Source organism: Schistocerca piceifrons, chromosome 2, assembly GCF_021461385.2.
Source record: "Schistocerca piceifrons isolate TAMUIC-IGC-003096 chromosome 2, iqSchPice1.1, whole genome shotgun sequence".
Taxonomy (NCBI): Eukaryota; Metazoa; Arthropoda; class Insecta; order Orthoptera; family Acrididae; genus Schistocerca; species Schistocerca piceifrons.
Window position 1 is genome coordinate 224,984,612 of NC_060139.1, and position 17,450 is coordinate 225,002,061.

General features: G+C 45.7%; 1 protein-coding gene across 4 annotated transcripts in view; it reads left to right on the forward strand.

The window, feature by feature from the left end:
- Positions 1-17,450, forward strand: part of LOC124774901 (hydroxyacylglutathione hydrolase, mitochondrial) — a 109,178-nt gene that overhangs the window by 22,199 nt on the left and 69,529 nt on the right. For all 4 annotated transcript variants that reach the window (XM_047249561.1, XM_047249563.1, XM_047249562.1 and 1 more), the window contains exon 2: positions 8,640-8,755. In XM_047249561.1, coding sequence (XP_047105517.1) covers positions 8,640-8,755 — 116 coding nt within the window. The remainder of the gene's footprint in view (positions 1-8,639; positions 8,756-17,450) is intronic.

Here is a 17,450-nt window from a genome sequence, read left to right on the forward strand (position 1 = left end):
TCACCATATCCTTCACTTGGACAGGGTATTCACCCCATGCAAAGGCATTCAGAAATTGTGTCCCAGTAGCAGTTCATTTGGAGTGTAATCACTCTGACCACCACATTCTCTGACATCTATGTAGGTACCCCGCAAGCCACCACATTGTGCGGGGTGGAGGGTACTCTGTACAACTACTTTTTATTTTCTTTCCTGTTCTACTCACAAACAGAGCAAGGGAAAAAGACTGCAGTATGCCTCCGCATAAGCCCTGATTTCTCGTATCTTATCTTCATGGTCCTTTTGTGCAATATATGTTGGCAGCAGTAGAATCGTTCTACTGTCAGCTTCATATGCCGGTTCTCTAAATTTTCTCAGTAGTGTTGCTTGAAAAGAATGGTGCCTTCCGTCCAGGGATTCCCATTTGACTTCCCGAAGCATCTCCGTAACACGTGTTGTTTGAACCTACAGGTAACAAATCTAGCAGGCCACTTTTGAATTGCTTAGATATCTTCCTTCAGTCTGACCTGGTACAAATCGCAAACACTCGAGCAGTACTCAAGAACAGGTTGCACCAGTGTCCTATATATGGTCTCCTGTACTGGTAAACTACTCTTTCCTAAAATTGTCTCAATAAACTGAAGTCGACCAATCGCCTTCCCTTCCACAGTTTTCAAATGCTCTTTCCACCTCATATTGCTTTGCAATGTTATGCCCAGATATTTAAATGACCTGCATGTATCAGGACACTAGTAATACTGTTTCTGAACATTACAGGTTTGATATTCCCACTCATCACTCTCTCTAGCTGCCTCCCCCCATGAACCATGTAGCTTGCCATTGTGGGGAGGCTTGTGTGCCTCAGCGATACAGATAACCGTACCATAGGTGTAACCACGACAGAGGGGTATCTGTTGAGAGGCCAGACAAACGTGTGGTTCCTGGAAAGGGGCAGCAGCCTTTTCAGTAGTTCAGGGGCAACAGTGTGGATGATTGACTGGTATGACCTTGTAACATTAACCAAAACGGCCTGGCTGTGCTGGTACTGTGAACGGCTGAAAGCAAGTGGAAACTACAGCCTTAATTTTTCCCAAGGACATGTAACTTTACTGTATGGTTGAATGGTGATGGTATCCTCCTGGGTAAAATATCCTGGAGGTAAAATAGTTCCCCATTTGGATCGCTGGGTGGTGACTACTAAGGATCGGAGTGTGGAATGTCAGATCCCGTAATCAGGCAGGTAGGTTAGAAAATTTAAAAAGGGAGATGGATAGGTTAAAGTTAATTATAGTGGAAATTAGTGAAGTTCGGTTGCAGGAGGAACAAGACTTCTGGTCAGGTGAATGAATACATACTTACTTACTGGCCACACAAACTGCAGCTGGTCCTTCGCCACACCCTCTCGAGCCTTCCACACTTTTCTGTCATCTCCATTTTCATCTCCCAGACCCAATATCTGCATGTCTCCCATGGTATTGTCCTTCCATCTCATTCTTGGCCGTCCTAATGGTGTCTTTCCTTCAGCTTCTCCATCCATTACAGCCTTTATTACCCTGTTTTCCCCCTCTCCTCCTCCTTCTCACATGTCCATACCATCTTAGTCTCTTAATTTTCACACTTGCTATGACGTCAGGCAGTGTGTACAATTGAGTTCTCTGTTTTTCCTTATTCTCCACTGTTAGTTTTCTTTCACTGGTCCATATAATTTTCTCAGTACTTTGTTTTCAAAATTGATGAGTTTTTTCTCCGTTTTCTTTGTCACGGTCCATGTCTCATTTGCATAGCACACTATTGGCTTGATGATGGTGTGATATAGTTATATTTTTGCCTTCCTAGATAGTAACTTTGATCTTATGACGTTGTGCATAGCTCATAGACATTTCCCTCCAGCTTGAATTCTTGTTACTATGTCTTGTTCTATAAGGTTTTGTTGGTTGATGTTGACACTGAGGTATGTGAATGTGTCTGTCTTCTTTATTGTTAGATTTCCAATTTTTAGATGGTTTGGTCCTAAATCAGCTCTTTTTCCTGCTACCATGAGCTTTGTTTTACTTTCATTTATACTTAGACCTACTTTCTTAGCTTCTTCCATTAGCACAGTTTGCATTTTCTCCAGGTCTTCTATGTTCTTTCCTGTCAGCACAATATAATCCACAAAAGCCAGGACATTTATCTTTTTTCCTGTGGTGACTCCTGCACTTTCACATGTTACTCTTCTCAGGCTGTTGTTGAGAACCAAATTGAACAGGGTTGGTGATATAATATCTCTCTGTCTCTACTCTTTTTACTTCAAGTGCTTCTGAGACCCCTCCCTCCCCCTCCCCCGTACTTTCACTCTATACTGTGATTCCATCACACATATTTTAGTTAGCTTTATCAGCTTTTCAGGTATCCCATACTCTGCCATTATCCTCCACATTTCCTCTCTTACTATACTTTCATATGCTTTGTTGAAATCTTTAAACAGGCAAAAGGTATCCTGATTGTGTTCCCAATTCTCATCTAATATTTGTCTTAGTGTGTATATTTGGTCAATTGTTGATTTACCTTTTCTGAACCCTGCTTGTGCTGTGTCTAATATTTCCTCAATGTGAATACAGGGTTATAAATACAAAATCAAATAGGGCTAATGCAGGAGTAGGTTTAATAATAAATAAAACAATGAGAGCGCAGGTAAGCTACTATGAACAGCTTAGTGAACGCATTATTGTAGCCAAGATAGACATGACGCCCAAGCCTACCACAGTAGTACAAGTTTATATGCTGACGAACTCCACAGATGACAAAGAGATAGAAGAATTGCAGGAGGAGATAAAAGAAATTATTCAGATAATGAAGGGAGACGAAACTTTAATAGTCATAGGTGACTGGAATTCAATGGTTGGAAAAGGAAGAGAAGGAAACGTAGTAGGTGAATATGGAATGGAGGTAAGGAATGAAAGAGAAAGCCGCCTGGTAGAATTTTGCACAGAGCATAACTTAATCACAGTGAACACTTGGTTCAAGAATCATGAAAAAACGTATACGTGAGACAGACCTGGGGATGCTGGAAGGCTTCAGATATATTATATAATGGTAAGCAAAAGATTTAGGAACCTGGTTTTAAATTGTAAGACATTTCCAGGGTTATATGTGGACTCTGACCATGCTCTATTGGTTACAAACTGTAGATTAAAACTGAAGAAACTGAAAAAAGGTGGGAATTTAAGGAGATGGGACCTGTATAAACTGAAAGAACCAAAGGTTGTACAGTGTTTCAGGGAGAGCATTGGGGAACGATTGACAAGAACAGGGGAAAGAAATACAGTAAAAGAAGAATTGCTAGCTTTGAGAGATGAAGTATTAAAGGCAGCAGAGGATCAAGTTGATAAAAAAAATGAGGGCTAGTAGATATCCTTGGGTAACAGAAGAGATATTTAATTCATGAAAGGAGAAAATGTAAAAATGCAGTTAATGAAGCAGGCAAAAAGGAATACAAACATCTCAAAAAGGAGATCAACAGGAAGTGCAAAATGGCTAAGCAGGGATGCTAGAGGACAAATATAATGATGTAGAGGCATATATCACTAGGGGTAAGATAGATACTGCCTAGAGGAAAATTAAACAGACCTTTGGCAGAAAGAGAACCTCTTGTATTAGTATCAAGAGCTCAGATGGAAAACCAGCTCTAAGCAAAGAAGGGAAAGCAGAAAGGTGGAAGGAGGATAAAGAGGGTCTATACAAGGGCGATGTAATTTAGGGTGACATTATGGAAATGGAAGAGGACATAGATGAAGATGAAATGAGAGATAAGATACTGCGTGAAGAATTTGACAGAGCACTGAAGGACCTAAGTCGAAACAAGGTCCCAACATTCCACTAGAACTACTGATAGCCTTGGGAGAGCCCGCCCTTACAAAACTTTATCATCTGGTGAGCAAGATGTATGAGACAGGCGAAATACCCTCAGACTTCAAGAAGAATATAATAATTCCAATCCCAAGGAAAGGAGGTGTTGATAGGTGTGGGAATTACCGAACTATTAGTTTAATAAGTCACGGCTGCAAAATACTAACATGAATTCCTTACAGACGAATGGAAAAACTGGTAGAAGCCGACCTCAGAGAAGATCAGTTTGGATTCCATAGAAATGTTGGAACACATGAGGCAATACTAATCCTACGATTTATCTTAGAGGATAGATTAAGGAAAGGGAAATCAACATTCATAACATCTGTAGACTTAGAGAAATCTTTTGACAATATTGACTGGAAGATTCTCTTCAAATTCTGAAGGTGACAGTGGTCAAATACAGGGACTGAAAGGATATTTACAATTTGTACAGAAACCAGACGGTGGAGTTGAGGGGCATGAGAGGGATGCAGTGGTTGGGGAGTGAGACAGGGGTGTAGCCTATCCCCAATGTTATACAATCTGTATATTGAACGAGCAATAAAAGAAAAATTTGGAGTAGGAATTAAAATGCGTGGTGAAGAAATTAAAACTTTGAGGTTTGCCGAAGACATTGTAATTCTGTCAGAGACAGCAATGGACCTGGAAGAGCAGTTGAACGGAATGGACATTGTCTTGAAAGGAGGATACAAGATGGACATCAATGAAAGCAAAACGAAAATAATGGAATGTAACTGAATTAAATCAGTTGGTGCAGAGGGAATTAGATTAGAAAATGAGACACTTAAAGTAGTAGATGAGGTTTGCTATTTGGGGAACAAAATAACTGATGATGATCGTCGAACTAGAGAGCATATAAAATGTAGACGGTAATGGCAAGGAAAGCATTTCTGAAGAATAGAAATATGTTGACATTGAGTATAGACTGAAGTGTCAGGAAGTCTTTTTCTGAAAGTATTTGTATGGAGTGTATGGACGATAAATAGTTTAGACAAGAAGAGAATAGAAGCTTTTAAAATGTGATGCTACAGAAGAGTACCGAAGATTAGATGGGTAGATCATGTAACTAATGAGGAGATGCTGAATAGAATAGGAGAGAAGAGGAATTTGTGGCACAACTAGACTAGAAGGGATCGGATGGTAGGACACATTCTGTGGCATCAAGGGATCACCAATTTAGTATTGGAGGGAAGTGTGGAAGTTAAAAATAATAGAGCAAGACCAAGAGATGAATACACTAAGCAGATTCAGATAGATGTAGGTTGCAGTAGGTACTGGGAGATGAAGAAGATAAACAGGGTAGAGTAGCATGGAGAGCTGCATCAAACCAGTCTCTGGACTGCACAACAACAACAGCAACAGGGCTAGCTGCCATTCATCACACCAACTTAAGTCGTGATGTATCTTCCTGCAATCACTAATCTTCAACACCTTACTGTACACTACAGCATCAGCAGCAAACAACTGCAGATTGCTGCCCACCCTGCCAAATCATTTCTGCATATCGATCAGATTATTTTCTAAGTTGGACCATCTTGTCAGAACACCTTCACAAAGCCTGCCTTGCCCACTCCCTCCCCCACTCTCTCTCCCTCCCTCCCCCACTCTCTCTCCCTCCCTCCCCCACTCTCTCTCCCTCCCTCCCCCACTCTCTCTCCCTCCCTCCCCCACTCTCTCTCCCTCCCTCCCCCACTCTCTCCCCCTCCCTCCCACACTCACTCTCTCTCCCCGACCCTCACTCCCCCTCTCACTCTTTCCTTCTCCCTCCCTCCCTCCCCCACTCCCTCCCTCCCCCACTCCCCCTCTCACTCTTTCCTTCTCCCTCCCTCCCTCCCCCACTCCCTCCCTCCCTCCCTCCCTCCCTCCCTCCCTCCCTCCCTCCCTCCCTCCCTCCCTCCTTCCCTCCCTCCCCCACTCCCTCCCTCCCTCCCCCACTCCCTCCCTCCCTCCCCCACTCCCTCCCTCCCTCCCCCACTCCCTCCCTCCCTCCCCCACTCCCTCCCTCCCCCACCCCCGCCCTCCCTCCCCCACCCCCGCCCTCCCTCCCCCTCCCTCCCCCACTCCCTCCCTCCCTCCCCCACTCCCTCCCTCCCCCACTTCCTCCCTCCCTCCCCCACTCCCTCCCTCCCTCCCCCACTCCCTCCCTCCCTCCCCCACTCCCTCCCTCCCTCCCCCACTCCCTCCCTCCCTCCCCCACTCCCTCCCTCCCTCCCCCACTCCCTCCCTCCCTCCCCCACTCCCTCCCTCCCTCCCCCACTCCCTCCCTCCCTCCCCCACTCCCTCCCTCCCTCCCCCACTCCCTCCCTCCCTCCCCCACTCCCTCCCTCCCTCCCCCACTCCCTCCCTCCCTCCTCCACTCCCTCCCTCCCTCCCCCACTCCCTCCCCCGCTCCCTCCCCCGCTCCCTCCCCCGCTCCCTCCCCCGCTCCCTCCCCCGCTCCCTCCCCCGCTCCCTCCCCCGCTCCCTCCCCCGCTCCCTCCCCCACTCCCTCCCCCACTCCCTCCCTCTCCCCACTCCCTCCCCCACTCCCTCCTCCACCCACTCACACCCCCTCCGTCCCTCCCTCCCCCACTCACACCCCCCTCCCTCCCCCACTCACACCCCCTCCCTCCCCCACTCACACCCCCTCCCTCTGTCCCCCACTCAATCTCTCTCCCCTCCCTCTGTCCCCCACTCACTCTCTCTCCCCTCCCTCTGTCCCCCACTCACTCTCTCTCCCCTCCCTCTGTCCCCCACTCACTCTCTCTCCCCTCCCTCTGTCCCCCACTCACTCTCTCTCCCCTCCCTCTGTCCCCCACTCACTCTCCCCCCCCTCCCTCCCCCACTCACTCTCTCCCTCCTCCCTCCCCTACTCACTCTCTCCTCCCTCCCTCCCCCACTCACTCTCTCCCTCCTCCCTCCCCTACTCACTCTCTCCTCCCTCCCTCCCCCACTCACTCTCTCTCTCCCTCCCCCACTCACACTCTCTCTCCCTCCCTTCCCTACTCCGTCACCCCCTCTCACACACTCCTCTCACCTATCCCTCCCCATCTCTCCCCCATCCTCCCCCTACACCCCCACCCCTCGCCCTTTCCCCCCAATGCCACTCCCCGCCTCTCCCCCCACCCCTCACCCTCTCCTCCCACCCCTCACCCTCTCCCCCCACCCCTCACCCTCTCCCCCCACCCCTCACCCTCTCCCCCCACCGCCACTCCCCCATCTCACCCTTCCCCCTCTCCCCCCACCCACCCTCTCCCCCCACCACCACTCCCCCATCTCACCCTTCCCCCTCTCCCCCCACCACCACTCCCCCGCCTCTCCCCTCACCCCTCCCCCTACAGCCCAGCCCCCTCCCCCAGCCCCACATTGCCACTGGATGCTCAAAGCAAGGAAAAATTCTTCCGAACTGATGAATTTCAGCACATTTCATTGGCAGAGTACAAATAAGTCAGAAACAACAAGGTGAGGCAGTCTTCTTGTGAGCAGGGCATTTCTCAAGTGGGTGATTGTCTCGGGTGGGGATGGGGTGGAAGAATGTTGAGATGTGATGAAATGAGATCCATGAAAGTCGGTCATTGTCGCTCACCGTGAAATTATACAGGAATCTACTACTCGGTCTGTGCATCTGTTTATTTGTTTACAGTACCCTCAAGGTGGGGGCCGTGTCTTCAGCAAGACACCACATACTCCATTACTCCCAAATTGTGTCAGTATAAAGGTGCTTCTGTAGTCTCCCAGCTTATGTGATCACAATCCCACATCTGTGACGTGATAGTGTGAGATGTGTTTGCCTTGAACACAACCACAACCAGTACTTGTTAACTGTGGGTGGAGGCTGAATGGCCATGGCTCTGAACGATTTCAGTTTTTTGCTTTCATCACCAGATAGGAAGGTGTTTTACATGATAATAGGTGTATGGCTAAATTCAATTGCCAATGTGTGTATAAGGATGACAGAACTTCCATATCATCATGGTAACTTGTGCACTAGAAAATGTTGGTTGTTTCAAATATTTAAGGACTCAGATTATCATAATATGCTTGTAGTATCAAATATATTGGACAAGGATTGCCATTCCAAAAGCTGAAAGGCAGAAGAGAATTAGTGCCTAGACACCAAGTTTGAAGAACTGCTCTTTGTGGTTCTGAAATTGGGGCAGAGGGGGAGAGAGTGGGGGAGGAAGATGGAGAGGGGGGAGGGAGGAGGGCGGAGGAGGTAGAGAGTGGGGGAGGAAGGGGGTTCTGATGACCAGCGAAACTGTAGGCTAAACATCCAGGAAGTGGGTGATGTGATGCCAGAGAATAATGGAAAAAAGTAAAGTGATCAGAAAAGATTTCAAATAATACTGAAATTGAATTGAATTGAATTAATACTATCTGGGGTTTATAAGACGAAAGCTAACTGGGTAAGACACATCTTCAGCATGAAATGTCAGCTGCATGATGTAAGTGAATGGGAAGTGGAGGTGAATCCAGTCTGTATGTAGTAATATTCATTTAGTTACCAAATGATTTAAGTGATAGAAAACAGTATAGTGTACTGAAGCTAGTGAAATGTAGGGAGGAGTCAGTGATGATACCACTGACTCGACAAATAAATAGGCACTAGTTGATACTGAATAATAAACCATTACAAAAGGATAGGGAAAAAGACTCTTCTTAATGTATGTTTGTGAAATTGAAGTTATTGTTAGAAAACCTGTTGACAAGTTATATGACAAGTTTTCTTTTGTTTATATTATAGTTTTACGAAAAGTGAATTTCTTATCTATAAAAAATTATGTGAACAGTTTCAGCTTGGAAATCTGTAGGCTTCCGAGGCACTCATAGTATAACTCAATCAGAACTACTCCCAAACATGAAGGTCCAGGTTCTGTCTGCACTGCAGGACAATTACATGTACTTGGTAAGTCAAACAAGCTATATATTTGAAAATATTTCATTGTGAAAATCTCCTTGTTTATGATAGAGAAAACTACTCCCAGTCGAAACACACAAGATAGAATTTAATTAACAGAAAGAGAATACAAAAAATAGCAGCAAATGATGCAGCCAAAAGGAATACATTTTTTTTTAAATATGGGAGTGACAGGAATTTATAATCGCCGTGCCTTTTTAATTATCACATTGCCTTTCCTCTTAATACCAAAAATACTTTTTATCTCCTGACTTGCAGTAGCTTCATTTTCTAAAGGTAGCCATAGTAAACCTTTGTAATTACTAAAAATCTGGATCTAGTAAACCATTTTATTTGCATTATTGCAATTCTCTCATAAATTACACTGCTCACCATGGAGTAGGGCTTCTTGCCAATATGAAAACGAACCTGACTGTGTCATTCAGTTTCTTTCATTGTTTTCTCATCTCTCTTCTACCTCATTAGAAGACAAGTGGTACTGGCAGCAGAGGTATAAGTGCTCAAGAGAGCTCCCGATGGATAGCAAAATATGCAAAGAAAATAAAATATAAATGTGGTGGTAAATCACAAAGTTGACTGAATTAATGTATCCCGGAGCCATGACAAAGTACAAACTGGCAAAGCAGGATTGACTAAAGGGGGATTGTAAAGCTGTGGGAGCACACACAACATTGGGGAAGATGGGTGCCACCTTTAGGAAAAATTAGAGAACCGTTTTGAGGAAAACAGAAATATCTCTATGAACATAATGATATTAGGTAGTGAACCAGTACCAGCCAAAGAAGGGAAGGTTGAAAGATGGAAGTAATATATAGCACATCCATATAAGGCAAACATTTCTCAAGATAATATTATGGAAAGAGAATGGGAAACAGATGAAAATGAGGTGAGAGGTACGACACTCTGAAAATAATTTGGCAGAGCACTGGAAGACATAGGTGAAAACAAGACTCATGAAGTAGGAGATGCTCCCTCTGAATTACTGAGATTGAATGGAGAGCCAGCCATGATAAAACTGTTCCATCTGATGCATGAGATGGAAGAGACTGGCAAAACACCCTCAGACACCAAGAAAATATAATAATTCCAGTTTCAAACAAAGCAGGTACTGATGGTTGTAAATATCACTGCACTATCAGTTTAAGTCATGGTTGCAAATTGCCTGACATGGATTATTTACGGAAAAAATGAGTGGCTGACCTCAGAAAAGGTCAGTTTGGGTTCTGGAGCAGTGTAGGAACAGGTGGGGCACTACTTGACCCTATGACTTATCATAGAAGATAGGTTAAAGAAAGACAAATTTGTCCAGAATGAGATTTTCACTCTGCAGCGGAGTATGTGCTGATATGAAACTTCATGGCAGATTAAAAGTGTGTGCTGGACCGAGACTCGAACTCGGGACCTTTGCCTTTTGCGGGCAAGTGCTCTACCATCTGAGCTACCAAAGCACGACTCACGCCCCGTCTTCAGCTTCACTTCTGCCAGTACCTCATCTCCTGCCTTCCAAACTTTACAGAATCTTTCCTGCGAACCTTGCAGAACTAGCACTCCTCAAAGAAAGGATATTGCGGAGACATGGCTTAGCCGCAGCCTGGGGGATGTTTCCAGAATGAGATTTTCACTTTGCAGTGAAGTGAAGCTGTGGGTACGGGGCGTGAATCGTGCTTGTGTAGCTCAGATGGTAGAACACTTGCCCATGAAAGGCAAAGGCCCCGAGTTCGAGTCTCAGTCCGGCACACAGTTTTAATCTGCCAGGAAGTTTCAAGACAAATTCATGTTTATGGCAAGAGAAAGCTGTGGCCAATATTGGCTGGAATACATTCCTTGAAATTCTGAAGGTAGCCGGGGTGAAATACAGTGAATGAAATGTTGTTCACAGTAGGTACAGATCCCTGAATGTAGTGATAAAAGTGAAAGACATTGATACAGTGAATGAAATGTTGTTCACAGTAGGTACAGATCCCTGAATGTAGTGATAAAAGTGAAAGACATTGAAGGGAAGTGGTAATTGAGAAATAAATAAGACAAAGTTATTGCCTATCCCTGAAGAGTTAGTCAGTGTGCTCCCTGAAGAGTTAGTCAGTGTGCACATTGAGCAAGCAGTAAAGGAAATAAAAGAGAAAGTTGGATAAGGAATTAAAGTCCAGGGAGAAGAAATAAATACTTTTAGCTTTGCCAGCAACATTTTGATTCTATCAGAGAGGGCTAAGGACTTGGAAGAGCAGTTTAACAGAATTGATAGTCTCTTGAAATGAAGTTATAAGATGAGCCTCAATTACAATAAAGAAAGTGCAATTGAATGTAGCTGAATTAAATCAGATGATCCTGAGGAGATTAGCATAGGAAATGTGACAAAAGTAGTAAATCAGTTTTGCTATTTTGGCAACACAGCTGACAGCAGCAGAGGTAGATAGGCTATAAAATTCAAACTGGCAATAACAAGAAAAACATTTCTGAAAATGAGAAGTTTGTTAACTTCAAACATAAATTTAAGTGTTAGAAAGTCATCTCTGCAGCTATTTGTGGGAAGCGTAGCCTTGTATGGAAGTGAAATTTATACAATAAGCAGTTCAAACAAGAAGAGAATTCAATCTTTTGAAATGTAGGGGAAAATTAGTTGCTTGGATCAGATAACTAGTTAGGAGGAACTGGATCCATTGTAACAATGCACGAACACAGTGTCAGAATTCCCACCATCCAACTTTTAGTCTGCTCCCACATGTATACTAAGACAATGAATGACATAGTATTAGTACAAACACACATAAACAAGGAGAACATTACATTAAGGCACAATCTAAAAGTGAAGTATAACTTTGACAGATAAACATTATAGTGGCTGAGCTCCCAGTGCACCGGCTTACATAAGACTGTTTTGCTGATTTGGGGTGGCCTCTTTAGGCTGGCCATGGAGGCACGCACTGTTTAATTATGCATACATACTGTCTAGGTTTATTAGACTCCTTCCCCCTTGGGGAAAAATATTCATTGTGGCGACGTCTATGTCATCATTGGAAGGGACGACTGCTGGTTCAGGTGTCATGTCATCATTACAGGAGAATACATTCTGAAATGGCGCAGGTGTGGACAGGTGTAGAAGGGCGTAGATGCCATAGCCAGACCTGTCAAGCCTAGTACCAGGATGCATAACGGTACTTTGTTGTTGGAAACTGAGAGCGCCTTTCAGGCACAAAAACTCCTTAGGGCCACACTCCTGTACACGTTCCCTGTCCAGGTGGAGGCTCACCGCACTTTGAATTCGTCGCGTGGTATGGTATCTACCAGATCACTCGACGGATCGACTGATGAGGAGATTCAGTCTTTCCTCGCTGAGCAGGACGTGACGGCTGTCCATAGGGTCATGAAAAAGTTCGACAATGACCTTGTACTGACCTGGACAGTTTTCTTGACCTTTGATAGTGTTCAGCTGCCGTCGCACATTAAAGCAGGCTATGAGGTTATTTCTGTTCACCCCTATGTCCTGACACCCTGTAACATTATGTGGTTGCCTTATCTTTTTAAATCATTCACTAATCGAGCAGTCACTCGACAACAGCTACAGTTAGCAAATGATGTTGCGAGAATGTAAAAGGTGAACGACCTGTGACGTAACTTGTTTATTGTCGAAGCGCCGTCAGAGATGCAGTGAGTTATTGACTTTGAAAACCGCGGCGCGAAAAATGGACAGAAGAAGAACACTTTTACACAATTTTTTTTGATGTACGAGATATATTCTCGATGAACACTTACTCATTCTTCTCTTGTCTCTTGTGTCGGACGCGCATGTCTTGCCGCCGTATTATTAGCGTTAAAAATAATATTATTTTAGTGTAAAGTAAAAGTGCAATACTGCATAGCAGTAAATTTATTGTGCGACGTGTATGTGAAAACGTCAAAGGAATTATTTTCATTACGAGAAGAGAAGTGCCAGTCAAAACGGCATCCATGTTAAATCCTTCATTGCAGTGTAAGTTCATCTATTAATTGCCATAAATTCAGAGTTAAATGGAACTGGTGTATGGACTATTTATTTAATATAGAATCTATGTCTCACTCCTTCATGAAGTTACATAATTTTCTTTATGTTTCTGCCAAATAGAGAGTTCACAGTCACGAATTCTTTCGCCTAATTCGGACGGAAGTTGTATGTGGCGAAATATTTTCTCCGTGCCATATTCTACTGGTAAATGCATTATAAACTACGGTCCCTTAGGAAATTCATGTTGAGCTATCCAAAAATAATTATATTTTGAATAGGCATTTACTCTCCTCTGCAATGCAACTTCCGACTGATCAGACGATCCAACAAGAAACAGCCGCACACGGTCAGCGTTCGCAAATATATTTCCACCGCTGATTGTAGCTATATGTTACAGCACAAAAGTAAACATATTGTTACAATTAGCGACTACGAATGGGGACATTTATAACTGTATGTTTATGTATACACATTACGTAAACATATCGGTATAACCTACACGCGCTGCTACCAGTGTCAGCATTTTAAACACACCCGCCAATCTTGTTCTAATGCGGCTACATGCGTCACTTGTGGCAGGGACGCCCATGAGGGTGACTGTCCATCTCTGTCTCTTCGTTGTGTGAACTGTCAGGGTGACCATGCAGCGTCCTCTTGCGACTGTCCCATCTACAAGGCTGAACACTGTATACAGGAAATTCGGGTCAAAGAGAAAATGTCCACCTCGGCTGCTCACAAGCTTTTTGCTAGTAGGGAGCCCACGCTGCTCCCAGCGGGGAAATACAGTACCATCCTCGCCTCTCCTCGGCCTACCAGGGAGGTATCGACGCAGACATGCGATCTGACCTCCGTTCGGCCAGTGCTGAGATTGCCCGGTCAACGTCTCCTCTTCCTCCCATCACCCCTAAGACACAAGCACCTTCATCAGCTTCTGCCAAGACTAAGACCCAGAAGTCAGATGCATGGGCCTTCAAGAAAGAACCGTCCCGTGAAGACTTCTTACGTACCTCGAACTCCCAGCCATCGACCAGTACTTCGACTAAATGACCTTGCAAGAAGGCTCATAGGAAGAAAAGTTCTTCTCCACCACGGTGCATTTCTTCTCCTGTAACACCCAGCAGTTGCTGCCCCAGGCCATCATCCGTTTCGCCTGGCCGCATCACTGGTAGCTGAACCTCTGGCCGTTCACAGGCGGAGGAAGCTCCCCCTCCCGACCATCTTAACATGATGGCCGATGAACCTATTGAAAAAATGGATGATGACTCTCCTCCTATTGATAGCGACAGCAGTGCTTGCTCGAAGCCAGGCCCTCAGTGGCCCTTGAGGTGACCCCTTCTTGCTTCTCCTTTTTGATTTTCTTCCCACAATGCCACTTCTTCATTGGAATATTCGCGGCATTCACTCCAACCGAGAGGACTTAAAGTTGCTGCTACGCTTGCACTGTCCGCTCGTAGTAGCTCTCCAGGAAATGAAGCTACGCCCATGCGATCGTATTGACTTGGCACACTATACCTCTGTGCGTTTTGACCTACCCCCTGTGGCAGGTATTCCGGCTCATGGAGGGGTTATGTTGCTGGTCCGGGATGATATCTACTACAATCCCATCACATTGCACACCGATCTGCAGGCAGTTGCCGTCTGCATTACTCTCCTCACTTTCACATTTTCCATTTGTACTGTTTACACTCCATCGTCATCTGCCGTTACTAGGGCAGACATGATGCAAATTATTGCTCAGCTACCTGCACCATTTTTGTTGTCTGCCCATCCCCTTTGGGGCTCTCCAGCATCCTGCCCGAGAGGCTCCCTGGTAGCAGACCTTTTCAACTACCTCAATCTTGTCTGCTTCAATACTGGCGCCCCTACTTTTCTTTCGGACACAACTCATACCTATTCCCATTTAGACCTCTCTATATGTACTACCCAACTTGCACGTTGGTTTGAGTGGTAAGTTCTTCCTCATATGTATTTGAGCGACCACTTCCCTTGTATTATCCATCTCCTGCATCATACCCCATCTCCATGCTCAACTTGTTGGAACATCTCCAAAGCAGACCGGGGGGGTCTTCTCTTCCAGGGCGACATTTCAGGATCAAAACGTCGCAAGCTGCGATAGTCAGGTTGCACACCTCACAGAAGTCATTCTCGCTGCTGCTGAATATTCCATCCCTCATACTACCTCTTCTCCACGTCATGTACCGGTCCCCTGGTGGACCACAGCATGCAGAGACGCTATATGTGCTCGTCAACGTGCTTTACGCATCTTTAAACACCACCCTATGATGGCGATTTGTATTAAATATAAATGATTACATGCGCAGTGTCGTTGTGCTATTAAAGAAAGCAAGAAAGCCAGCTGGGCTGCTTTCACAAGCTCCTTCAATAGTTTTACTCCTTCTTCTGTTGTCTGGGGTAGCCTGCGCCGGCTATCTGGCACTAAGGTCCACTCACCAGTTTCTGGCTTGACGGTCACGAATGACGTCCTTGTGGCCCCTGAGGATGTCTCCAATGCCTTCAGTCGATTTTTCGCAGAGGTTTCGAGCTCCGCTCATTACCACTCTGCCATCCTCCCCCAAAAACAGGCAGAAGAGGCAAGGCCACCTAACTTCCGCTCCTCGAATCATGAAAGTTACAATGCCTCATTCACCATGCAGGAACTCGAAAGTGCACTTGCCCGGTCACGGTCCTCCACTCCGGGGCTCTGATTCTATTCATATTCAGATGCTGAAGAACCTTTCTCCTGCTGGTAAAGGTTTTCTTCTTCGTACTTATAATTGCATCTGGATTGAGGGTCATGTTCCCATATGCTGGTGCGAATCTATTGTTGTTCCGATTCCTAAGCCAGGGAAGGACAAGCACTTGCCTTCCAGTTATGGACCCATTTCCCTTACCAGCTGTGTCTGTAAGGTTATGTAACGAATGGTTAACTCTCGTTTGGTTTGGCTGCTCGAATCTCGACGCCTACTTACCAATGTACAATGTGGATTTCGTAGGCACCACTCTGCTGTTGACCATCTGGTTACCTTGTCTACCTTCATTATGAATAACTTCTTGTGGAAGCGCCAGGCAGTGGCTGTGTTCTTTGATTTGGAGAAGGCTTACGACACATGTTGGAGGGCGGGCATTCTCCACACCATGCATACATTGGGGCCTTCATGGTCGCCTCCCTCTTTTTATTCGCGCATTTTTAATGGATCGGAAGTTCAGGGTATGTGCGAGTTCTGTCCTGTCCGACGCCTTTCGCCAGGAGAATGGGGTGCCACAGGGCTCAGTTTTGAGTGTCGCTCTCTTCGCCATAGCGATCAATCCAATAATGGATTGCCTCCCAGCTAATGTACAGGCTCCCTTTTCATGGACGATTTTACCATCTACTGCAGCGCTTAGCGTACATGTTTCCTGGAGCGCTGTCTTCAGCATTGTCTTGACTGTCTTTACTCCTGGAGTGTCGCCAATGGTTTGCGTATTTCTGCCGAAAAGACGGTCTGTATTAACTTCTGGCACTATAAAGAGTTTCTCCCACCATCCTTACATCTCGGTCCCGTTGCTCTCCCATTCGTGGAGACAACAAAATTTTTAGGTCTGACATTTGACAGGAAACTTAGCTGGTCTCCACATGTGTCATATTTGGCTGCCTGTTGTACCCGTTCCCTAAATGTCCTTTGTGTTCTCACCCGTACGTCGTGGGGAGCGGATCGAACCGTCCTACTTCGCCTATATCGGTCGATTGTCCACTCAAAGCTGGATTATGGGAGCTTTGTATACTCCTCTGCACGGCCGTCCATCTTACGCCGCCTCATCTCTATACAACATCCGGGGTTACGTCTTGCGATCGGAGTGTTCTATACTAGTCCCGTCGAGAGTCTTCATGCTGAAGCCGGTGAATTGCGACTAACCTACTGGTGCGATATACTGCTTTGTCAGTATGCCTGTCGGCTATTATCAATGCCCGACCACCCGTCTTATCGTTCCTTTTTTGACAACTCTCTCGACCGTCAATACGGGTTTTATGTATCTGCCCTGCTACCACCTGGGGTTCGCTTTTGTCGCCTCCTTCAGCAACTTGATTTTCCACTCCCTGCAACCTTTCGAGTGGGCGAGAGCCAAACGCCACTTTGGTTCCAGGCTCAGGTTCGCGTTCAGCTTGACCTCAGATCGGTCCCAAAGGAGATTACCCCAGCTTCGGTTTACTGCTCGCGGTTTGTTGAACTTCGTTTGAAGTTCATTAATACGATCTTCATTTACATAGATGGCTCTAAGACCAATGACGGTGTTGGGTGTTCTTTTAGTGTCGAGGCACACAGTTTCAAATACCGGCTCCATGGCCATTGTTCAGTCTTCACAGCTAAGCTATTTGCCCTCTATCAGGCTGTTCTTTACATCCGCCGCCACTGACATTCTGCTTATGTCATCTGCTCTGATTCCCTGAGTGCCATCCAGAGCCTCAGTGATCCGTATCCGGTTCACCCTTTCGTCCGCAGCTGGCAGACGACGGTTCTCTGGTTACCTTTATGTGGGTTCCTGGCCATGTCGATATCCCTGGAAACGAAGCTGCAGATGCCGCGGCCAAGGTTGCGGTCCTCCAGCCTCGGACAGCTTCTTGTTGTGTGCCTTCATCTGATGTTAGCAGGGTCATTTGTCAGCGCATTTTACCGCTGTGGCATGCCAATTGGTCTGCACTTACTGAAAACAAGTTTCGGGCCGTGA